Source organism: Pygocentrus nattereri, chromosome 13 (assembly GCF_015220715.1).
Source record: "Pygocentrus nattereri isolate fPygNat1 chromosome 13, fPygNat1.pri, whole genome shotgun sequence".
NCBI lineage: Eukaryota > Metazoa > Chordata > Actinopteri > Characiformes > Serrasalmidae > Pygocentrus > Pygocentrus nattereri.
This window is the reverse complement of record NC_051223.1, coordinates 15,149,196-15,173,154: the sequence shown is the minus strand read 5'-3', so window position 1 is coordinate 15,173,154 and position 23,959 is coordinate 15,149,196. Positions and strand designations below refer to the sequence as shown.

At 38.4% G+C, this 23,959-nt stretch overlaps 2 protein-coding genes across 3 annotated transcripts; both read right to left on the bottom strand.

Moving 5' to 3' along the window:
* Positions 1-2,092: 2,092 nt before the first annotated feature.
* On the bottom strand, positions 2,093-16,336 carry papss2b (3'-phosphoadenosine 5'-phosphosulfate synthase 2b). The gene is given in 18 exon segments (XM_017705572.2): positions 2,093-2,313; positions 2,971-3,200; positions 5,555-5,823; positions 6,407-6,460; positions 6,463-6,507; positions 6,510-6,540; positions 6,700-6,894; positions 6,897-6,907; positions 9,082-9,193; positions 9,469-9,582; positions 9,852-9,970; positions 10,752-10,890; positions 11,022-11,051; positions 11,053-11,109; positions 11,111-11,134; positions 11,136-11,260; positions 12,575-12,689; positions 16,175-16,336. Coding segments are annotated over 18 exon segments (1,953 nt in total). The 5' UTR covers positions 16,319-16,336; the 3' UTR covers positions 2,093-2,174.
* A 1,048-nt stretch (positions 16,337-17,384) lies between these two features.
* minpp1b (multiple inositol-polyphosphate phosphatase 1b) lies at positions 17,385-23,376 on the bottom strand. Of its 2 annotated transcripts, none has more exons than XM_017705571.2 (5): positions 22,691-23,376; positions 20,779-20,973; positions 20,298-20,395; positions 19,604-19,734; positions 17,385-18,353 (listed from the first exon to the last, which is right to left on the bottom strand). In XM_017705571.2, the coding sequence occupies exons 1-5, from the start codon at positions 23,277-23,279 to the stop codon at positions 17,975-17,977; spliced, it is 1,392 nt and encodes a 463-aa protein (XP_017561060.1). In that variant the 5' UTR covers positions 23,280-23,376; the 3' UTR covers positions 17,385-17,974. The 2 variants fall into 2 exon arrangements, with proteins under 2 accessions (XP_017561060.1, XP_037400307.1); XM_037544410.1 differs by lacking the exon at positions 22,691-23,376 and adding an exon at positions 21,598-22,340.
* Between the last annotated feature and the right edge of the window lie 583 nt (positions 23,377-23,959).

The following is a 23,959-nucleotide window of genomic DNA, read 5'->3' as shown; positions in this document are numbered from 1 at the left end:
ATTCCCATAAACATACTCTAAAATATGGAAAGCCTTCCCAGAAGAGTTGAAGCTGTTATAGCTGTAAAGGGTGGCCCAACATCACATTAAACCCTATGGATTCAGAATGGGATGCCACTCAAGTTCATATTCGAGTGAAGGCAGACGAGCAATTACTTTTGGCAAAAAAATATATATATTTCATATATTAAGTGCTTCCATACTACCTCACAGTTTTTTTTAAAGTCAATGTTGGTTTTATATGCCCTTTAAATCATGTGATGATAATGGATTAAAATAAAGAAATGTAGTGACTGGTGAGGAGAAGTCTGGAACCAAACCTTTACAAACTGCTAATTCAACTACTTTTTTAAAAAGCAATTACTGCTTTTAACTGCATACATTTTTGTTTGCATTCAATGTTGTATGGGGTTTTAATTGGCAAAAACACACTGCCAAAATAAATGCTTTTAAGGGGCTCATATCATGGAAAAAACATGAGTCCATATAAGGAAACTACGATGCAAAAACAACCTGTTTTGCATTCATTGTTCTTGTATTGAAAAGACCAAGTATTAACATATATCCACCTATTCAGTCTACAGCAGTTTAGTCCCACTCATTCATAACATATGTTATAAGTAGTGTTTTAGTCTGTATTACTTTTTGAATGAAGCACATAGTTCATTTAGATACCACAGTAACAAAACCACCCTGTCTAAATGCTAAAGAGAGGTTGAAAAGGGTCATGTGAAAATGAAATGTGGCCCAAATACCTAAAACCATAAACATAAGTAAACCTTAGGGAAAATTATAAACAAAAAAAGTAGGATATTAGTCCTTTAACAATTTGCTTATGTGCCTAAGATTTTGCTCAGTAGTTCATAAATAAACTAGTGAATCATTTTTCTATTAATAAGGCCAAGAGGAAGAAAACCTTTGCAAATGTTTGGATACACACACAATGTGAATATTTTGTGCACTACTGGGTTTTATTTAAAATATTACCCTGCACACTGCACAAGGTTTTTTTTGCTGTGAAAAAAAAATGATGCTTGTATATCACAAGTGTATAAAAGTTAGTCAAAACTACATTAATTTTCTGTAAGATAATAAATATGTTATGGTTGTTACTTTTTCAAAGAAAGCCAATAAATATGTTTTTGCTCTTTCCCACTTTGATCTTAAAGTACTTAATATAATGCACCATACACAAACATTTAGTTGCATAGTTTCCTGTTACATTAAGAAATCAGCATGACAATTCTGAATATGAATGAGATTCAGACGAGTGAGTGAAAAGGGGAAATATAAACTGACCAGTATATACTGTTACCAGTTCTAAAAGTGTTTTACATCAAATGTGATGTAATTATTAAACTGTAACATGTTAAATGGTTAAAAGACAATAAAAAAAACACTTGTGCTCAGGAATGTCATTGTTAATACAAACTGCTGCCTTCCTGCTCCTCCAGTGAGGTTTCCATTTTAAAACTGCCATACTGATTCCACAAATAAAAATGTAATGCTAAGCCAATTAGACTGACTCTTACAAGTCTAAGTATTCACTGACCACCTGATTTAGACAAACATGATCCTGTGTGGCGGCACGGTGGCGTGGTGGGTAGCGCTGTCGCCTCACAGCAAGGAGGGCCTGGGTTCGATTCGGTGACCGGGGTCCTCTCTGTGTGGAGTTTGCATGTTCTCCCCGTGTCTGCGTGGGTTTCCTCCGGGTTCTCTGGTTTCCTCCCACGGTCCAAAGACATGAGTGACTGTCTGTGTCTGTCTGTCTGCCCTGCGATGGACTGGCGACCTGTCCAGGGTGTATCCTGCCTTCCCTTCCCTTCCCCCCCCCCCCACCCCCCCGCGACCCTGACGGAGAAATGGCTTAGAAAATGGATGATCCTGTGTGTTCTTTTTCTGATCAGAATGTGGTGCTCAGTTTTGGATTAAAATCCTAAAATTTTATTTCATCCCACCCCACACCCCCCCACAAAAAAATTCCCTCTATAAAGAATCTGACCCAGGTGATCTAATATGGATTGCTGTAGTTCCGAGTACTTGGATAGCACTAAAACCCTAGAAAGTATACCTTGATTTAAAACAAAAGAGATTACAGATTGCAAGATGACCTTGTGTATTGCATACCGGCCTGTACATAATGCAAGTGGACCCAATACGTACTGGCCTACACATTAGTCTTTCTGCAGAGATAAGTAGTATTCTGTGAGAACCTTCCATGCTTTTGGTGCCATGAACCCATCTGGAGGGTTTTCTCCACTGCGGGCCAGTCTTCGCATTTTGGTCCCAGAGATGAACTCAAACTCGTCATGTCTGGAAGAAGCAGAATCCTACAGTTATAGTCGGGTTTTTTCTTATGACTTCTCAGTGTCGTAAGAATCTCTCAACATGATGGCGGTTCAATGTGAATTAATTATTAAAGACAAGAAATTCTGTTGAAAGTGTGATTCTAAACTTCCAATCAATACCAAAGTTCTGTTTTTACCACATATGATGAATAACCGCCATATTTTGACATCACAAAAAGGGGGTGAATTGCAGACTTAAGCTTGAGAGTCAATGTAGAATTTAAATGTTGTAAGTAATAGTTACAATAAGTAACTATGCAAATGTAATTACATCAAGTTTATGTAATGTAATGAACCTAAAGTAAATTTAATGTACAGCAACACAAAAATAGCAATAACCGCAAACATCTCAGTTGTATGCAAATGTCTGAACACCCCTGATGAAAATACATTTGGTTGATTTTCAATGTGACGTCAAGTTAACATATACCTACAGGGAACAAGCTTAAATATGCCATTTTTAAATGATGTGCACAATTTCTATTTATTTGCTGATTTCAACAATTTGGGGAAAATACTTTTGCCCCCACCATGTGTTGATTTAAATAAATAATTTTAAAAAAGTAATCTTGCATTTAAATGTGCAGAAATGTGCTCTCTGTAGAACTAAGATAGGTCTTACCGCTCTTTGTCATAAAAGTCCATTGCCTTCTTCACTTTATTGTAAGCAGCAACTCTGAAAGGAATGATCTCCACAGAAGTGAGGCCCGGGGCCATGGTCAACACTTTGCCTCCATGTGTGGGCTCATACAGGTCCTGTTTGGTCTCCGGATGCGGCATGCCTGCAGGGTCACGGCCCACGATGTAAAAGTTGGCACCAGCAATCATTCTGGCCCTGCAGTGCCACTGCACCTATGAACACATATTATATACTCATTCAAACAATCGTTTCCTCCTATCAGAGTTAACAGGATCTAGTTTTAAACTGTAAAAGACGCACACTGATGCACAGTCTCAGTTGTATGCTTACCAGTGGTGAACCGTGACTATTAGAGCTGGGTCTTTAATTTGGATCAGAAATTTCAAAACTCAGCCAAAACATGAAAATAAGAACAGCCCACATCACCACCTTAAATGATTCAGTTATTACATTCTAGCTAATTCACAGAAATCATTAGGCCTTCTCTGAACAACTTGAAGGCCCTGAGGCTAAATTCCAATTGTGTCATTCTTGAGCATAATGTATTTAGTATATCATAAAGTACTTATTAGTCAATCAGAACAGAGATCATTTACATATCGGTTTCAAAAGGCACAGTAACTAATGCAGTCTGTTTATTTCTAAGGGATAAAAAGAGGTTGGTACATAACATACAAACCTCAAATAGACTTCACGAAATAAAATACAAAAGAACATATGTACAACCGCAATTCCAATGAAGTTGGGATGTTGTGTAAAACATAAATAAAAACAGAATACGATGATTTGCAAATCCTTTTCAACCTATATTCAATTGAATACACTACAAAGACAAGATATTTAATGTTTAAACGGATAAACTGTGTTTTTTGCAAATATTCACTCATTTTGAATATGATGCCTGCAACACGTTCCAAAGAAGTTGGGACAGGAGCATGTCTACCACTGTGTTACATCACCTTTCCTTTTAACAACACTCAATAAGCATTTGGGAACTGTGGACACTAATTGTTGAAGCTTTGAAGGTGGAATTCTTTCCCATTCTTGCTTGATGTACAACTTCAGTTGCTCAACTGTCCGGGGTCTCTGTTGTCGTATTTTGTGCTTCATAATGCACCACACATTTTCAATGGGAAACAGGTCTGGACTGCAGGCAGGCCAGTCTAGTACCCGCAGTCTTTTACTACGAAGCCACGCTGTTGTAACACGTGCAGAATGTGGCTTGGCATTGTCTTGCTGAAATAAGCAGGACGTCCCTGAAAAAGACGTTGCTTGGATGGCAGCATACGTTGCTCCAAAACCTGTATGTACATTTCAGCCCTAATGGTGCCTTCACAGATGTGCAAGTTACCCATGCCATGGGCACTAACACACCCCCACACCATCAGAGATGCTGGCTTTTGAACTTTGCACAGATAACAATCCGGACAGTCCTTTTCCTCTTTTGCCCGGAGGACAAGACGTCCATGATTTCCAAAAACAATTTGAAATGTGGACTCGTCAGACCACAGGACACTTTTCCACTTTGCGTCAGTCCATCTCAGATGAGCTCGGGCCCAGAGAAGCCGGCAGTGTTTCTGGGTGTTGTTGATATGTGGCTTTCGCTTGGCATGGCAGAGTTTTAACTTGCACTTGTAGATGGAGCGACGAACTGTGTTCACTGACAATGGTTTTCTGAAGTGTTCCTGAGCCCATGTGGTAATATCCGTTACAGAATGACGTCGGTTTTTAATGCAGTGCCCCCTGAGGGATCGAAGGTCACAGGCATTCAATGTTGGTTTTCTGCCTTGCCGCTTACTTGCAGAGATTTCTCTAGATTTTCTGAATCTTTTGATGATATTATGGACTGTAGATGATGAAATCCCTAAATTCCTTGCAATTGCCCATTGAGAAACATTGTTCTCAACAATGTTGTTCACAAAGTGGTGAACCTCGCCACATCCTTGCCTGTGAACGACTGAGCCTTTCAGGGATGCTCCCTTTATACCCAATCATGACACTCACCTTCTAATTAACCTGTTCACCTGTGGAATGTTCCAAACAGGTGTTTTTTGAGCATTCCTCAACTTTCTCAGCCTTTTGTTGCCCCTGTCCCAACTTCTTCGAAACGTGTTGCAGGCATCATATTCAAAATGAGTGAATATTTGCAAAAAACTATAAAGTTTATCCGTTTGAACATTAAATATCTTGTCTTTGTAGTGTATTCAGTTGAATATAGATTGAAAAGGATTTGCAAATCATCGTATTCTGTTTTTATTTATGTTTTACACAACGTCCCAACTTCATTGGAATTGGGGTTGTAACATATGGGCCAAAAGTTTGTTACCAAACTTCAGTAGTAGTTGCCTACAAGTTCACGGCTGGATTTAATATATGCTGGAATAGCAACTTCACTTTTAGAACAATGTCATATATATAAAAAAAAAAAAAAAAAGTAAAATCTTAACATTAGTAATCGTAATATACTTTAGTATTTAATATGTAATTGGGACAGTGGGAGATGTACGCCAGTCTAATATATTCTCTCTTGGCTTTTAGCTTAGCAGTTAGCTTTTAGACATCTCACCTCTGTAGGGCCAGCATACATCATAGGTGAAGGGAAGATGGCCACAATCGTGGTGGTTGGATCCAGCACACCCTCCTCCAGCACGGCAGCGTGCTGCCTCATGCGCCAGTCAAGAGGTACGTCATCCTCCTTGGTCCAGCCGCCTAGCGGGTGCAGTAGGAGCACTGGGTTTTTGTAGCCACGCTCCAGCAGACGGCGCTTGGTGTCTTGCATCAGGAGGGCGTGACCATTGTGCACTGGGTTACGCAGCTGGAAGGCAAAGACGGCATCTACAGGAAGGAGATACAGTTTAAGTTGGACCCTGTGGATGAGAAAATGTGCTGTTTTACTGAAAGTAACTTGTATGTATATAAGGGGGGGGTGGGTCATATACCGTACAACAAAAAACTTATTATTATAATGATGACAATAATAATTGTTGTTTTTAAATTCTGATATTGCAAAAAGGAAATAATGGCTTATATGTTAATTACACTGAGTTTTACTCTCTTTGCCCTCAGAATAGCCTCAGTTTAGTGAGATGTTAAGTCTTTTTGTTCACAGTCCATTTTTTGACTTCTAGTGGTGAGCTATTCAAATAAAACAGGTTACTGCAAAGCTTAAAAAAATCCATAAGTGCTGCAGTTCTTGATATAGTGATGCTAGTATATTTAGAAGCTACTATCTTACTCCTTTCTAACTCTGTTTAAAAGTTAAGTGTTTGTATGTGATTCAAAAGCGTTTTAGTCTTTGCTTTATGTAACTTTGAAGTTTTACGAAGAAAAAAAAAAAAGTAAAAGATATATTCTGGATATCAATCTGTAAAATTTAGACGAAGTTAAACAATAACGCACTCTTAAGTGTTCAATTTACCTGCTCCCATTTCTTTAAACCTCTGTCGAAGCTCCTTCGGTGTGAGGCGGTATTGTCCAAGTCATCGTCCCATTTGATTCGCTCTAACACCTCTAAATGTCACCAGCCAACCAGTCACCACCTTCAAGAACCATCTGAGAAGAAAACCAGCTTCATCAGTTATAAAACACACTATAGCACTGTCAAACAGAAATTGACTAAGAGCAATATTATTCAACATGACACTAATAAGGGTCACTTAATTAATAACAATGTAAATTTCATTAAACAGAGAGCATATACTTATTTCTCACCTTGATGTAAGGGTGCTGCGGGCATGTGGTGCCCCATTGCCGTGCACAGCGTTCTTCTTTACGATGCTCGTAAAACTCAGGGTTCCGCAAGATGGCCACTCTGCGACCCTTATACTCCAACGCAAAAGCAGCACAACCATCCAGCCTTTCTTTGTCCTCCTTGGATACTGGCAGCACGATGGGTACAGACAGGGTTGAATGGTCCCACCTGGAAGTCATCCATAGTTAGGGGCTGTACTGATTAGTTAACAAAGTAGGTGAGTCGTTTACAACAAAAAGTCAAAGCATCGTTTACTTAAATACAGAAGTACTTTGTAATAATCACAGCATACACTGTCATTTTAACAGATTATAATCTACAATAGAAGTGCTGGGGTCATATGGCCCTTTTATTGATCATGCCAGTGCTGCGACAGGTGAAGAATCCGACCCTGCCAGGAAACCAGGAAGCCAGCTACATTTATTTATTTGCGTGTACATACAACCAGACACTAAGCCAACCTGTAAAACAATGGACTGACGCAGTTTAGTAGCTGGACTGATGCCAAGATTATGCCCCGCCTATACATGACTAGTGACAGGAGTGACAGATATGACCATGTAGTGATAAACAAAAGGGAAGAACCGAATGTTCTAACTACAATCACAGTCAGGGGTGGCACCACGCCTCCAAAAGTGGTGGGGCAAAACACATTGTTTCAAAAAGCAAAAAAAAAGGTCTGGACTCTGACTAAATTGTCTTTTATGTCAAGCTGATGACCGGTCTTTATAAACCTATTCAGAGGTGGGTACTAACATTTACTCAAGTACATGTACAGAGGTAAAATACTGATGGATTTTTACTCTCCTGTATTTTCAAATCATGATACTTTTACTCCCCGTGACCCTGACGGAGAAGCGGTTTATAAAATGGATGGATGGATGGATGGATGGATGGATGGATGGATGGATGGATGGATGGATGGATGCTTTTACTTCTACTAAAGTGTATTGGTAAGTAAAGATTTTTTTTTTTCTTCATTACATTTTAGCATTCGTATTTAGATACTAAATCCTTTTTCATGTTTCATTTCAGCACGCTTTGATGGTGGCAATATTTGTACTGCTCTGTAATTGGTTACACCTCTTAAATTTGAGCTTTGTATTTTAGACCAAAAAAGTCACACAAAAAGGTCACACAATCTTCAGCTCCTATGCTGATGAATTTCTATTCCAGTTGTTTTGGGAAAAGTATTTTATTTATGTAAGTACATAATAATAAATATAACAATAAATTACACAGGCGAGTGTTTATTGATCAGAGGTTTTGTGTGGATGTAAGCTCTCTGTTACTCTCCTGTTAACCATGAAAACAGACTAACAGTAAATAGGGGCACGCATCATCTTTGTGTATACCAGTTTAAATTTAACTTATCAGGTCGCTGATGCTTGGTCAACAATTTGTACCACAAACCATAATAAAACATTTTATTGCTGATCTTTCATTATTTACAGCAACGTGCAGGAGCAACATCAGTGTTTGTGAAGAGGAAAAAGCAGCAGGTTGTGCAAACAGCACAGGAAACCTGTAGAGGTCAAAATGGATTGATCAGTCCATTAATGAATTATACAAATGTTTGGTGCAGGTAGGGATGCATATTTTTGGCAAATTATTTGATAATACTCCAAAATAGTCTTCAGTTGATTGTTAACCTGCAAGCCTACAATCAAAGTTAGAGTAACATTCTTAATATACGCACACATCAACTGAATTCTGTATTAAAACATCAAGATGCTTCTTGAATGGACCGTGGAATAGTTCTGATAGGTGGAGCCAGACATACGTATATATACAAAGTAACAAGCAGATTTACAGTGTAGCAAGTCATCCCCACCTGCCATCCCTATTCTGCATCTCTTAAAAATGGGGTACAATTAGTTTAAGTACAATGTGCCTATACCCCAAAAACTTTAATAGACCTATCTACCTGCCTATTGCGCCCTCATGTGTACAATTCATGACGTTGCTCTTTGTAAATGCTGAACCCATTTATGAACTGTTGTGAAAAAAATGAAAAACTTTCACTGATAGCACTGCTTGAACAACTGTTTATGTGTTGGCTAACAGTTAATTGTCTTTGTCTTGCAGGCCTATATTGCTACACTGCCAATCATTTATGAGATTCAGTTTCAGCAAGTATGCTATAAAGCAGAATTTGTAACTATGTTTGTAGTAATGTATATAAATGTATATAAATACAGCTGAGTTAGTCTTAAGGCCTTGCGCAATATGCCTAGCTAGGCTAGCGTATATTGTATATTGTGCAGCACTGTTCCAGATACAATAGATGGGATTTCTGTAGTAGAAAGGCATTACTGTCTGTAATTGAAGAATATCATTACCATCAAGTAAGGTGCTGAAATGAAGGACCTGCAGAAACTCCCTTTCCCGCATAAATCCTTTCAGAGGAGTGGCCCATCCTTCAGCCAGCACCTGAACCCACTGAAGATCCAACTAAAGACACCAATAAAACAAGGTGAAATTTCAGCTTTCTGACATTTTCAGCTTAACCACTGCTCTAAAAAAATGCTAATCATTATATTTCTATACAAGTAATGAAATAAAATCTTGCTCAGAGTGGCCGAGACAGTTACTAAGCAACATAGGATATGATGACATGGTTTGTGGGTTAAAGTTACATGACAGTGTGGTAACATGAATGTCTGTTCATTTCAACAGTTTAACAGAACCTCAGCATGAACACACTGGATTGCTCAGTGTTGCATTACCTTGGTAATGGTTACAGTAGGCAGGATGTTGGCATCACTCAGTGCCAGGTCCAGTTTGTTTTCAGGGACAAACAGCTCATTGACCTCCTCGGTTACACCACTGGGAACAATTCCCTGCACGCAGTGAACACAATCCTCATTATTATCTAACTCTCCAATGGTAGATCACCATTCTAATATGATTTAAAATGTATGAACTGCTCTAGAATAAGAACTGGTCAACCAAATAAACCCATGTGAGGAGGGAAAATAATCAAGGCCTGTGTGAATATGACAGAACATTATAGAATAGAATGAATGGGCAGAGAACATTTTAAATACGTCAACCACTAATCACTTTAACAAGTTTGAAAATAAGTGTCCTCGAATCGCTACATGCCCACCTGGTCCTTCAGGAGCTCCACCAGTTGTTGAATGCATTCATTCACTGTGAGTTCTCCTGTCTTCAGCACAAGCTCTGGGGAATCTGGCTTCTCATACTCCGAATCAATCCCTGTAAAGCCTAAGAAGCGAGAGGGCCCGTGTACAGGTTAAAATGTGATAATCGCACAAACAAATAGGTTTCTTTTTTTAGGTATAGTTATTCAGGAGTCCTCGCCAAGATAAAGTGACATAACACATTTTAAAAACAAACTTGCAACTTCAGGATTTCACACTGTAAAAAGTTATGAACATAAACATCAGTCATATTATCGTTGAAATAATTTAATGATTAACTGGATTACATGTGGGAACATTTGAACATCAAGTGTCACTCTATAGTGAACAACATCTCAACATATCAATGCACTCTGCTCTCTAACAGTGCCATCTCTCTCTCTCTCTCTCTCTCTCTCTCTCTCACACACACACACACACACTACACATTTGAAACAGAAGCTGGATAACGTTGGCTACCAAGTCATGTTAAGAGAGTTCGTGTAAGTGTGTCCTCTGGTTTGACCATTTCCAACAACTACAATAACTACAGACATGTACTGTTACTTCACTTAGGCATGGGGCAGAAGTTGGCTTCCAATTCACCAGTTTCTTGTTTGAAATTTTCCATTCCACCTTATATAGTGTAGCAGTTACATACTGGTATGTAAAGCTATCGCTTTCTCTGCTGCACCATACTAGTACCTAAAGCTATCGCTGTTTTTGCTGCACCATTTAAGGTTCAACTGCTCATTAATGTTAATGTAAAACCAAAATCCACAAAATATTGTATTTTATAGTGATTCAGTAATGCCATTTCTAACACTGTTCAAAAAATTAACAAATACATCCTGATCTGATCATACCTTTAATCTCTCCAGCACGGGCCTTTTTATAAAGCCCCTTGACATCCCTACTCTCACACACTTCCAGCGGAGCATTCACAAACACCTCAAAGAAAGGCAGCCCTGAATTCTCATGGATCTTCCTTGCTTCATTTCGGTCCTGTAGAGGGTGATTGTAATAAATAAAGGAAAAAGAACCTTTAATTTTTTTTAATGCTTTTTTTTACGCTTTAATTTACACTGTGGCATTTGCATCTCGATTCTTCACACTTTGTTTGCGCTGAATGTTACCTTGGTGAAAGGAGAGATGAAGCTGGTGATGCCACACTAAGCCGGCGTCAGCAAACAGCTTGGCCACCTCTGCAATACGGCGGATGTTTTTCTTCTCTATCTGACGCAGTGAAAACCCAAGTTCTTGTTCAGGCCATGCCGAATATTGTCCCCATCGAGAGAGTAGCATGGAATGGCGTGAGAAACTAGGTACTCCTCCAGAGCAAAGCCAACAGTCGTCTTCCCTGCTCCTGACAGCCCTGCATACCAACATTACAGTAGAGTGATTCAACTTCATACAAACAAAGACTTTCACATTACACGGACACAACTTTAAAGCTTTATTTCTCACATACTTGAAATGCCAATGCTGATAAACATTTATAAATGAAGAAATTAGAGCTACAACTGAATTAGAATTACAGAGAAATATAATATTTATTTCTAGAGGGCTTTAATTGCAGTAAAATTAGTAAAACGCAGATATTTTAGCGCAATAGCCCAGAGTCACCTTAAAGGTCTGCTCTTAAATAGTCATTAAATAGGTCATCAAAAATCAGTTTGAAATATCAGTCAAATCTGAACACCTGTCCTGTGCTGATATTTTATCGTCAAGGCCAATATCTTCTGATACAGATAGAAATCCAATTTCACTGTGTATAGTGTATTGAAGGGAGATGGTGGTCTTAACTTGAAGTGGATTAAATGGGAATTTCACTAGTTTGTTTATAACTTTCTGCATAATTGAATGGCTTTGATGTAAACAAAGTCACTCCAAGTGGTTTCCAAAAGAAATCTACTGAGTCATGATTCGTTACAGCAATGGTGATAGGAAACAAACATCCAAAAAAATAGGTAAAAAGGGGGGAAATATTTCCAAAAGAAATTTCAGAGAATTGTATATAAAACTCAGAAAACATGTGTATATTCAGTTGTAGTTTTAGACAGTAAATAAAATATATTTACAGTTTAGACATTATGATTCCTTACACCATCGCTGTAAAGAAATCAAAGCAAAAAAAAATTTGAAACATTGATGGACTTCCCTTTTAAGCATGGCAACTAATTATAATACTTATCCAAAATCCAGTTTTAATATTGCCAGCAGACAAAATGCTGATCTGGGGAAGAACACCACCACCACTCTGATTCTGCATTATTTTTAGGATTAATTATATTATTATTGGCCATAGCTAAGCATTATTCTGTAATTAGAATTGCTTTATTCCTTTAATTTTTTATATATATATATATATATATATATATATATAATATATATATATATATATATATATATATATATATATATATATATATATATATATATCCAGATAATTTTTTCACACATATTTCACATGTTTTGTAGATATGCATTCTTAGGTAAAGTGCTTCAGTTAAAACTACCTAATTCTGAAGCTTAGCAGTTTTAAAAGAATAACAATATTGGATTATTACAGATTTTGTCTAATTCAAGTTTCCAGTGTCAGAATCCAAAAAGAAAATGTAGTACTGTGCCATCTCTAACACCTTGCTTTATGCAAATGGAGAACGATTTAATTTGGGGTGCTTCAGACCTGTCAGCCAGACAGTGCAGCCTCGAAAGCCTCCTCTTGTTCCAACAACTTGGCCTCGTTTGCTTCTGCTCACATGGTGGGCCTGGTACACAATGTTGGTTGCCCTCTGGAAATTCTTTAAAAAAAACAGTAAATTATAGAGATCAGTAACGGATGTAGGATTAGCATAAGGTGGATATTTGGTTTAGGCACAGGGAGAAGGACGCCTGCAGTACACCTGGAATTCAAACAAGCAATTTCTCTTGGTTTTATTTTGGCTAATAGACTTCTACTACAAAATTGGAAATCAGAAGTTATAGCATCATCTGAAACATGGATCAGAGATTTGTTAATGTGCTCTACTAGAGTATTTCATCTGATAGACCTGAAGCCTTTGGTAGGACATGGTAACCGATACTGGATCACAGAGGAAAGAAAACTCAGCCGATGCAGCTGTTTTTCAAGATTTTTGCTACTATTAATTTGTTGTTGTGTACATTTAACTGTTTATTTTTGTTTGTAGTTTGACTCTTTTGGCATCATTCAGAACATTTCTTTGGATTTATTTTTTTGTTTTGTTTGTTAATAGCCTCAGAATATTATTATACTGAATTATAGCATTCCAGAATCAATGCAGTTGAATCATCAGCTGAAAGAACATTTTCCCCACCCCTTATTAACAGTCTGACTCCAAAGTAGAAAATGGCCTTCTCTTCCAAATGTTTTCATAAATCAAAGGAAATTCCCACATTGGAAAAGTGCCAACATTCATTATTTAAGCAATCAAGTGACTGCATTCACATTTTGGCACAACTACAACAGCTCACAAGGTTACGGGCACCTATCAACATACATCAGCACTATTATCTGCATAACTGTGACCAACCGACTAAAGAAAAAAACAAACTTCTGTAACCTGCTCTGCAAATACAGTTATGTAATACATAATGTTTGGGGAAAGCTGCACCTCCCTGGCTGATATCCTTAGGTCATATTACAGTCCTCTGCAGAACAGCTAGTACAGTTGGCTAATCCAGCAATGGTGTTAATCATTAGATACATCCAACTCCATTGATCAAGTGCACAGGGTTGGGATTGTGTATTGTGTTTCTATACTGTGTTCTCGTTTCAGGGCATCAGGTTTTGAGGTTGGTCAGCACTAATGATATTAGCAATCTACCATTTTCTTTGATGAGTAATGAAGTAATCAGTTATTTAAAAAGGCCAAAACAGCTTAAAAAAAAAACCAAACAAAACAAATAAGAATAACATACCATGTTCAGCCTTAGAAACATTTCCAATTATTTTACTGAAGAAGGATAATGAACCTTTAAAGTCAGTCTGAACTGAAAATGGACCTTTTATTACCTTGTTTGTTCATGATACTGATCATGTTAGCACAATTCATCATGCCACAACCATTTTAATGACAAAATTCTTGTTCTCTTGTCATTTTTTCATTGATGTAGTGACTTTTGCCCACTTCAAAAACATCTGATTTTTAATGACATCACCGTGCACTAGCAAAAAACAATAAAAGAAATTGTAACCAATAATGTTATGTTTCACCTTCTGCTCGCACCACACCCACCCATCATTGAGCACATATATTCGTCTAGTTCAGAGACTTCTTTAAAAACTCAGTCAGCTCAGTGGTCATATCCAAATATGCAATTATGAAATAACTGACGTTTAGGAGAAAGACTTCATTCCTTTTACACACTCATCTCTTAACTACCATTCTGCTCTTTTTTTGGGGGGAATCCACTTATATTCATCTTCTCCCTATGAAACTTCAGCCCAAGGCCTCAGAGTTCTTTCCCCATTCTACAGTACATTTCAGCATTTATTCCACAAACCTTAACTGATTAACTAAAGGTGTGGTCTGCTCTGAATTTAAACCATCCAGACTGGCTGGATTTTTTACCACTACCGATGACTCCAAAAGCTCCAGTGAATATGCTCCAGTCAGCAGGGCTACCCAAAAAAAAAAAAAAAAAAAAGAAGTATGGAACACGAGGGAGGGGCCTCTGGGTGGACAGGCGAAACAAACAGGATCATTCATGCTGACCAGCGGCAAGGTGGCCAAACTGGAACTGCTTTCTGGAGCACGGCCATACTTCCCCTCAGTCTTTCACCCTCCCTCCATCTCTTTCCTTCGCAGGTTCAACGTCCGTCAGGAGTTCTTTTGATTCCCATACAGTGTCCTGCTTCTTTGCCTACAGTAAAGTGCCTGTTTCATAAAGAGCACACCAACATCACAACTAGCTTAGATGGGTAAAATGAGAAACCATGTGGCATATCACGAAAAAGCTGGCAGATCTAACTGTAGAGACCTTCTACAGAGAAGGGTAAGTGATGTAAATGCTGGGCTGGTACCAGAGAAGTGAGACAGAGCGAGAGAGAATCACAGTGATTCTATTGTAAGATTGCTCCCCTAAGAGTTAATAAAGACATCACTGAGGACACAGAAAAGACACAGAAAACCACGAATACATTAAATCCATGAGGCTGTATAAACAAAGACGTTACAGAGTGGAGTAATAAAGAAAAAATAGTGCCCCTATAACCCCCCCCCTCCCCCCCTAGTACCTGTACTACACAACACTGACTGTTGGTCTAAAGCAGAAATAAGTCTGGGGCTCAACATCACACTAGTTATGAAGCAATCTATGAGCTGTCTGACGCAAAACAGAAATCTAAAGAGGAAATCGACCAGTTTAACATTTCTAAAGAATTCTGTCCTCGAAAATGGTTTGATGTGAAGCGGTTCCATGCAGGGAAATTTGGAGACGCAGATTTCTTTACAGTGGGGGTGATGGGAACCAGGTCGCCATGTCTACAACACAAATACAGCCATTTTATTTAAAACCCACAACCACTAGTGAATCTACACGTTTTCCGAGTTTTTATATGTAACGATGATGATAAAATAACTTTTTTCACACATTTTCTGTTTTCTTTGGGGTGGGGGGGCTATGCCGCCTCACAATGTCCTGCATGTACTCCTCCACCGTGAACGGATTAACATGTCCTTTTAGCTAAAATATTGAAAACAATGTCATTCATACTCATTCATAACCAACTCAACGTTCTGTGGGGCTTTTCAGACGCATTAAACTCTTCACACGTCTGGTTCCTATCTCTACCACTGTGGACCATTCTGATTAGACAAGTTTCTCCACAAACATTGAGCATTTCAATGCAGCATTCCTTAAAAGCCGGTGGAGTTCCCCTTTAACAGCAGCTTTGCTGCCTGAAGACACAAAACTGCATGATCTTTTTATCGTGACGTTATTCCACATCCGTAAACTCAGAAATCACAGACGAGCGGAGGAAACAGAAATACAGCCCGACACTGTGACTGTTTAGTCGGTTTCATCGGTGTCGAGAAAAGAGTCCCGTTCGGTTTTACAGTTTTCCGTCCTGCAGCAGCAGCGGACTGACTGACTGACGGACTTCAGGACAAAACTTCTCGACAGAAACTCTCCGGGACTCGCACTTTCCCTCTCGAGTATCTCTTAGCGTTCAGCTTTTCTTTCATCGACGGCACATAATCTGTCTCTAAAAGGATAAAAGTACAGAAAACAACAAAAGAAACTAACCCAACCGAGTTCTCACCGTTTTCTGTTTCTTGGTCCCGGACATGGTTGCCGCGGCTCTGCGTTCAGGTCGAGTATCAACAACCTTCAGGCTGGAGGAGGCTGAGCGTAAATGGCAGTGAATGGAGGAGACGGAGGAGAGAAAAGCTTGGACACGTAGCATAGAAACTTTTCTTCCTGCAGTCCTCCAAAAGGCCCTCCTCACACGTCAGAGCGGTGACCTCCCACTGAAGCCGGTGACAAAACACAAAATCTCCTTTCACACACAAATGCAAGGACAAAGTCACTATCAGCTGCTCAGTGCTGCGGTTACAATGGAGAGCGCTGTGAAGAACAGAGGCCTTTTCAAATAACTTCAGATATGGCATTTCCACCATGCAGTACTGCTTAGGTATTCAGCAGCGAATCAGCTGTATTTAAAGTGCCTTAGAATGGCTGCTGCAGTTTCAGCTTCACTGGCTGCCGAGTTCGTGGTGAACATCGACACCAGCATAAGCTACACTTTCAGCAGGACTGACAACGTCTGAGCACAATTAAAATAACCGTTATTGTTTTATTAGTTTAAGAAATATATCTTTTGTTATGTCTAATTATACACAATATATAGGCAAACGTATGTGGGGAAATCCTCCTATTAACTGAGATCAGATGTTTCAGACACACCCATTGCTAACACACACACACACACACACATATATATATATATATAAATATTCTAAGCCACTTATCCTCTTGGTTTGCGGGGGGAGCTGGAGTCTATCCCAGCAGTCACTGGGTGGAAGGCAGGATACACCCCGGACAGGTCACTTAGTCAATCGCAGGTCTCCTTTGTTAACAGGTTAATAAAATTAAGCACACTGGCAGTAGAATGGGTCATACTGAAGAACTCAATGACTTTAAACATGTCGCTGTCATTTTGCAAAACTGTTGTTCTGCTAGATCTGCCCTGGTCAACTGTAAGTGTTCTTTACTGTAAAATAAAAGTATCTAGGAGCAACACCAGCTCAAATGAACCCTGTCTGGCATAGAAGTATCTGCATATTTCACAGTATTTTAGATGTTTTGCAAGTGTACTGAAAGGTGTTCAACTACAGCGAGGATGAACCATGTCTTCTCAATACAGTTAAGCAGACAGTTGAAAAAAAAGACAATGACAATTGAAAGAATGTATTAGGTGTTAAGATCTCCATTAATCTTTGGTAAAAGATTAAATAAAACAGTTCTTTGTATTGGAATTTAGAACCCAAGTTTTATATATGCATTAACAACATGAGTTAGATGTGTCAAACATTGTTAGCAATGCAAATTTTTCCTGAAACCCTCAAGAGAGTTAAATGTATTCAACTGGTATTGCTTTTACTTGTGTTTGTTAAATATCTAAACCCAACGTTAAGAGGGTGTGGAAATCTTTAATAAATAATAAATACAAAGCAAGTTCTGAGCAGGATTAAACATCAAACTGAAAATCAAACATCCTAGTTTTGGGCAAAAATCTTTTCATTTGTATATACATATATAGAACACATCAGTTAAGGAATATACTTTCCAAAAATGCCTCATAGTCACTTGAAAAAGAATATTTGGTACCCTAGAATCAGAAATCTTAATCAATTTGGCAAATCAATAAAAGTTGGGAATCACTGTGACACTTTTAAATAAAGGAAAAAAAACTACAAATAAACCACACATCTCATTTGGACTGTTTCACTTGTGAGGTAAAAAGACCATTTAACAGCATTAAAAGTGGCAGGAACATAAAACAGTGAGGGAAAATGTGATTCCTTCATTGTCAGTCCCACACCCACCCTCTGTATCAAAGTCATAGTTCAGTCTTTGTTGGTCTAACTCTGGGAAGCTCACATTCCTTCTTAAAATCACAGCCATCCAGGAGGTCAGAGAGGTGGTTTCTGACTGTTTCATACAGTGGAGCTGAATGATTTATTTTGGGAAAAGTCATCGGCTTCTCGTTGATAAAGAATTGGAGTCGCAATCCATCGCTGCACTCGTACAGGACAAACAGCAGGTTTGCTGCATAAGGCACCATCCAACTGGTGCGGAACTTGCGGTTGTGCTGCTGCGAGAAGTTCTCTGCAGTCAGTGGTGTTTCATCCCTGAAGAAACCCATCAGAGAGAGTAGAGGCAACAGAGTCTCAGCATGGCCAACCTGGATGCTGACTGCCTTGGTCACTTCTCCAAACCTGATCAATTAACAAGGACAAACAATTGATAGCGTTCAGGCATTTTTAAAATAAAGCTTTCTTTGGCCATAGAAGAACTGTGTTGGTTCCCTAAAGAACCACCCAATGGATGGGTCTTTAAAAGTGCTTCACTGTAAAGATTCTTACAACACTTTACGTTATGTAAACCTGTATAAACATTTATAAAGGATTATTCCAATAAGTGTCATACCACTTTCTGAGGCATCAAAACTGACAAAAGCAGCCTTTGTGAAAACTGCTTTTTTTGGAAAAAAACTTTATTAATGTTTGTTAGTTGTCATGTAAGGAATATGTAGGGGCCATGTAGCCTTACGAATGCTGCCCTGCAGTGCCTTTACTTCTTGATTTTGTGATGTAAAAGACGAACAAAGACAAGGCTGATAAATCTGTCAAATAATAGGTCTAATATTCCACAACTTCTCTAACTGGTCTGACAGGTTGCTAAGGAGACAGGAACCAGAGAGTCAGTCGTTATAAAGTAAACATAATATAATATTCTAGTCTTGGTTTGTATACAACATAAAGCAGATTTGAGGGTTAGTGTGTTAGCTTTGGGCTTGCAATGTTTATTCTAGATTCATCACAGATTAAATATTTACTTGTCAATGAATGAGCAATTATGTAATGATGATAAAGCATATTTTAAACTCTCCTACTAGAGATTGATGAACACCCCCATTTATATGCATTTTAAGCCACATTCATCTTTTTCCAACAAGTCCTTTGGAATCCTTGAAATTCTGCATTGTTTGTTATTTTTCATGAAAGTAATTTTTAATTGTTTGGGCTTTTTATAATTCTTATTTGATTATTAATACAGTGACTTTATTTGTCTTCATGTTCCATGGCAACAAAACATGACGAAAATTGCTATTTAAACATTAATTTTCAAAGACTAAACATACACAGAACACATTTAAAAGACAAACATATAAGAAAGAGCAATACATATGCAGAAAGACAGATATAGAAAAAAGAACAGCAACAAAAGAAATGTATGAAGATGATAAAAATGCTGCAAATATGTAAATAGCACCATGCAGATTACTTTATAGCTAAATATGAGCTGCTAATCTGACGATCTAGTAGAGCAATTGCATGTAATTTTGAAAAGTATGCTGTAGCAACTAGTTTTCAGCCTATGACTTTCTTTTAAAAAAAACAGTGAGCTCATCAGCTCATCAAATATAAGCCCTGGTATGTCTAAAGTTCAGCTGAAACTGTCTTACCTGTAGTCATATGAAGCTTGGTCGAGTCGCCTGAAGAGGTCATGGAAAAGGGAACAACTTGATTTGCGATTGATGTCATGGCCATATGCCCTTTTCCAGTACTGTTTCAGATCATTTTTATATTCTAGAACCTTAAAAAAGGGGGAAAAAAGCAAAAGATGTCTTTATAATCCAGTAATTAATCAACCTGAAATCCAAATGAACCTTTTTAGCCATGCAAGTTCATATCCCATATGAACTTGACTCATTGTAGCATTTAAAAGATTCTTGTTTTCCTGGAATCTTCCTTCAAAATTACATTTTTCCTGCCTCTAAAGCATTTTCTCATTTTTGATCATCATCGTGCACCAGCAGGGAGGGATAATCAATATTTACCAATAATATTATGCTCCCACTACCATCATCTATCATCCAGTGAAATGCTCAACTAGTTTAGAGACCCTCGCTGATACCGTGTTTCACCAAGTATGGGGAAAAAATATTATTCGTTATGATTTCTGATTCACATTAAATTTACTCATTAAAGCTACTCTTTCTGTAGTAAATTCTTCCAGTAAATTATCAAAACTTTTTACAGCTGTGCGATTACACAAAACTGGCCACAAACAAAACTGAACTTTCCCATATCTTAAAGCTTAACTCTGCGCCATTAACAAAGACATTAAATCAGAGCTAGAGTGAAGAAAATGCATACTTCAGCATCCACTTCATCCAGCAGATTGCACCATGGAGAATTCTCAGATTTGATTGCAAACTCATAAGAGCACAGAAAGAAAGCTGCCTCGACCAAATCTGTGACAAACGTAAAAGGACAGTATTGTTAGAATCATTAGACTCACAAAACAACCGTGATGCCTATGTCTATATATTAGAACGTTACATTATACTGATATCAAATGAGAGAAGACTTCAGTCTGAAATGGCAGATTATGTCCAATAACAGAACCCGCTCAGGGACAGCAACCTACTTTTTAACTCCATTCCAATGTTGTCATTTAGTGATTTAACCTCTTTAAATCCAAGGCTTATTAAAATTCTAAGGTTTATTATTCAATAACTATTTGGAAAGCAATGCAAACTGGCTCAGCTGTTCTTAAGTTATAAGAGTGTGTAAAAATGCTTGGACCAGCTGGTGAAGGTAGCTGGCCATTTAAGTTAATTAAAAAAAAACAAACCTGTCGTTATTTGGCTGAGTGGAATCTGCAAGCGACTGGCCATTCTCCTCCGGACTTCTTCCATCTCCACAGAGGATTTAAAAACTTCGACCTCCTTTAAAGCAGTCTTATTGTTCTCAACATCTTCAACATATCTTTGGCACTGCTCGAAGAATCTCATCAGTGAATCATTCACATAGTGTTTGAAACCCACACCTTTAAAGACACAGAAATAATTACATGAGAGATGTTCAGAATTGGCCCAGTTCCATGTAAAATATGACTGATGCATATTTTTCTAATGAGTAGTTTCAAATGAAACTCAAGCTTGTGAGGAAATGAATTTAGTTACTCCTAGACTGCATTTCGGTAATTTCATTTTAATACGGTTTCCTTTTTGCCTTTAATTTGCTGCTTTTCTGTTGGTTAAGCACCTAGTCTGTTTTGTTGTTGCTCCCACCACTCACTACCAAGCTTTTTATTTTGAACCAGAATAGAACAGGGCTCAAATTACAGGTCCTATGCTGGTAAATGCTGATCTAAGAAATTCCACTGCAATTCCTTAAGAAACTCAGTACTCAAGGAGTACTACTTTTATACTTGAGCCATTATTTAATGTATGATTGTAGACTACTGCTTCTGAAACATGACAAAAAGACTAAACTAAACTAAAAGTACACCCAGTGCTGACACAGCTGCTCAATTGCGCACACACAACCTCTATAAAAAATCCATAGAAAAGTTCTGCCAGTAGAATGAGACGCTCTACAGCAACCACACATGAGCCAGGTCACCGTACCCAACGCCAAGTGTCAACTAAAAAGGTATAAACCCACTGACCTTGGGCTGTGGCACAGTGGCACTGTATTCTCTGAAGTGAGTGAACTTCATCCAATATATTTGGGATGAGTTGGAGGGGCGTTTGTGATCCAGAAGTAATCATCCAGCATTAGTACCTGATCTTACTAATGCTCTAGCAGCTAACTGCAGTCAAATCCTCACAGCAATGTTCAAGCATGTGGTGTAAGAAGAGCAGAGGCTATTAATCTCTATTAATACCCATAACTAGAAGAAATGTTGGGTGAGCAAACCTTTAGACAAATACTACATATAATAAAAGGGGAATTCCACCATTTTTTCAAAATTCCCACATCATTCAATTGTTGAGACTAAGGTTGGTTTGATGTGAAATGGTGCACTGTAGAGAGACACACAGATAAATATTCTTTTACATTAGTGATTACAGAAACCAAGGGTGTTGATAATGGTAAAATATTTAAAAGGTATAGTGTGGCTATGCAGACGGCCACACACAAAGGCTCAGGGTATGGGTGTGTCCTTCAACAAAGGGAGTTATATTAACAAATATTGTTTGATGTTGGTTGCTGTTAGTTTAGGTTGTGTATATGCATTTGTGGTGTTCTGGGAGTGGGGCTATTGTGTGTATTTGTGTTGGGGGTTGGTCATCATCATCAGAGTGAAGCAGGGGCTAATGTTTACCTCCCCCATTGTTACAGTACTTGTTGTGTTGAATAAAAACTTACAGCAGATCATGGCCACTTCTGCATCCTACTCCCTGCCAATGTTATACACACACGCGCATATACATATATATATATATATATATATATATATATATATATACACATACATATATATATATATATATATATATATATATATATATATATATATATATATATATATATATATATATATATGGTGAATCACATTTCTATTTATAACTAGTTCATAAAATCACTTTCTTTGAGGTACCTTTTAGATGCATTAAAGACTTTGGACAATTCTGACCCGGTAAATTTCACATCAAACCACTCTGAATGAATTTGTTTACATTTTATAGATTAATTAAGCAGAAAAATTGGTGAAGTTCCTCTTTGGGTATTTGAGAGTAGCAATGGGGCAATATAACCTCGCACGTCCCAGTGTTGGAGGAGTCCCTCTTGGAAAGCCTTGATACTGTCCACACATCTGTGCTTAGAGCTGGTTATGAACTCCATGCGGTTGCCACGAAGGTTTTCTTCAGAAATCAGGCTTGGAAACGTCTCGGCCAACCTGACAGCCAGATGTCTGAGGTCGTTTTTGCCTTTCTCCACCAGTTTACCATCCATGTCCTCCGTGTACCACATTCTCCAATTATTTTTAATGTCATGCAGCCACCAGTCAGGACCTGTGGCCTCAGCCTTGACCAGATCACACAGCCGAGCCATCCTTTTAATGTTTTTGACTGTCGGATAGCGCGTCCCGTGTCTGATTACTGCTATCAGGTGGACTGCACGGCAGTCAGGGGATGGGGGTCCCATAAGAGACTTATTCACAAATAAAATATTGTCCATTAAATGTGGGTTCACCTCCTCATATCTACATTTCGTCCCAAAGTAATTAGCAATGCCTGGTATAACTGGTTTCATTAGCTTACAATACGAGGCGCGAACCATCACCATACTTAAAGCTGCAACAACAAAATATCTGTTTCTAGAGAGAAACGTTATTGACTTCATCCTTTCGAATTCTTTGGCTTAGTAAATACTCCGTAGAATAACTACATTCATTCACAGCGGACAGCACGAACTTCCTCACTACAAGTTCTCCGCTTCCCTGTTGTGCAGCACTTTGAACCGTTCCAAATGTGGCTGTGCTCCAATGCGCACACATGTACTCTAACTAGAACACTTGTCTAGTGCATAAAATTCAGGGTTCAGCATGTACGCTTTAAGAGTTTCTAGCTGTAACTAACTACACGTTGAATTACTAACACCCACTGGCTATAAGTGTTCTGGTTAGAACGCAAGAACGTGCTCTGACAAACGGCCAGGACTTTACGCACTAGCTAAGCCTTCTAGAAATGGAGATACATGTATTGGAGCGCAGCCTTGTGACCACGTCAGTACAAGACCGAAACGTGAACTTTTCCGGGTCACAGTTTAATCCTCAGACTTGTCCGTTCACATTTTTTCAGATAATTATTCTAAAAGGCGCGGGTACATGTGCGCTTTCTTATATCATACGAATCAAGCGTATCATTGTTAAATCTGCCAAATTGGACACAGAAAGTGGACATCGTTTCACTCATGTTCACTAATTGTGTCCACTAGATGGCAATGATGCACTTTACCACACTTTCAAAGAATTTAATCTGTAAATTAAATCGGAATGATTCCGTGACTGGCCTTCAGTGATT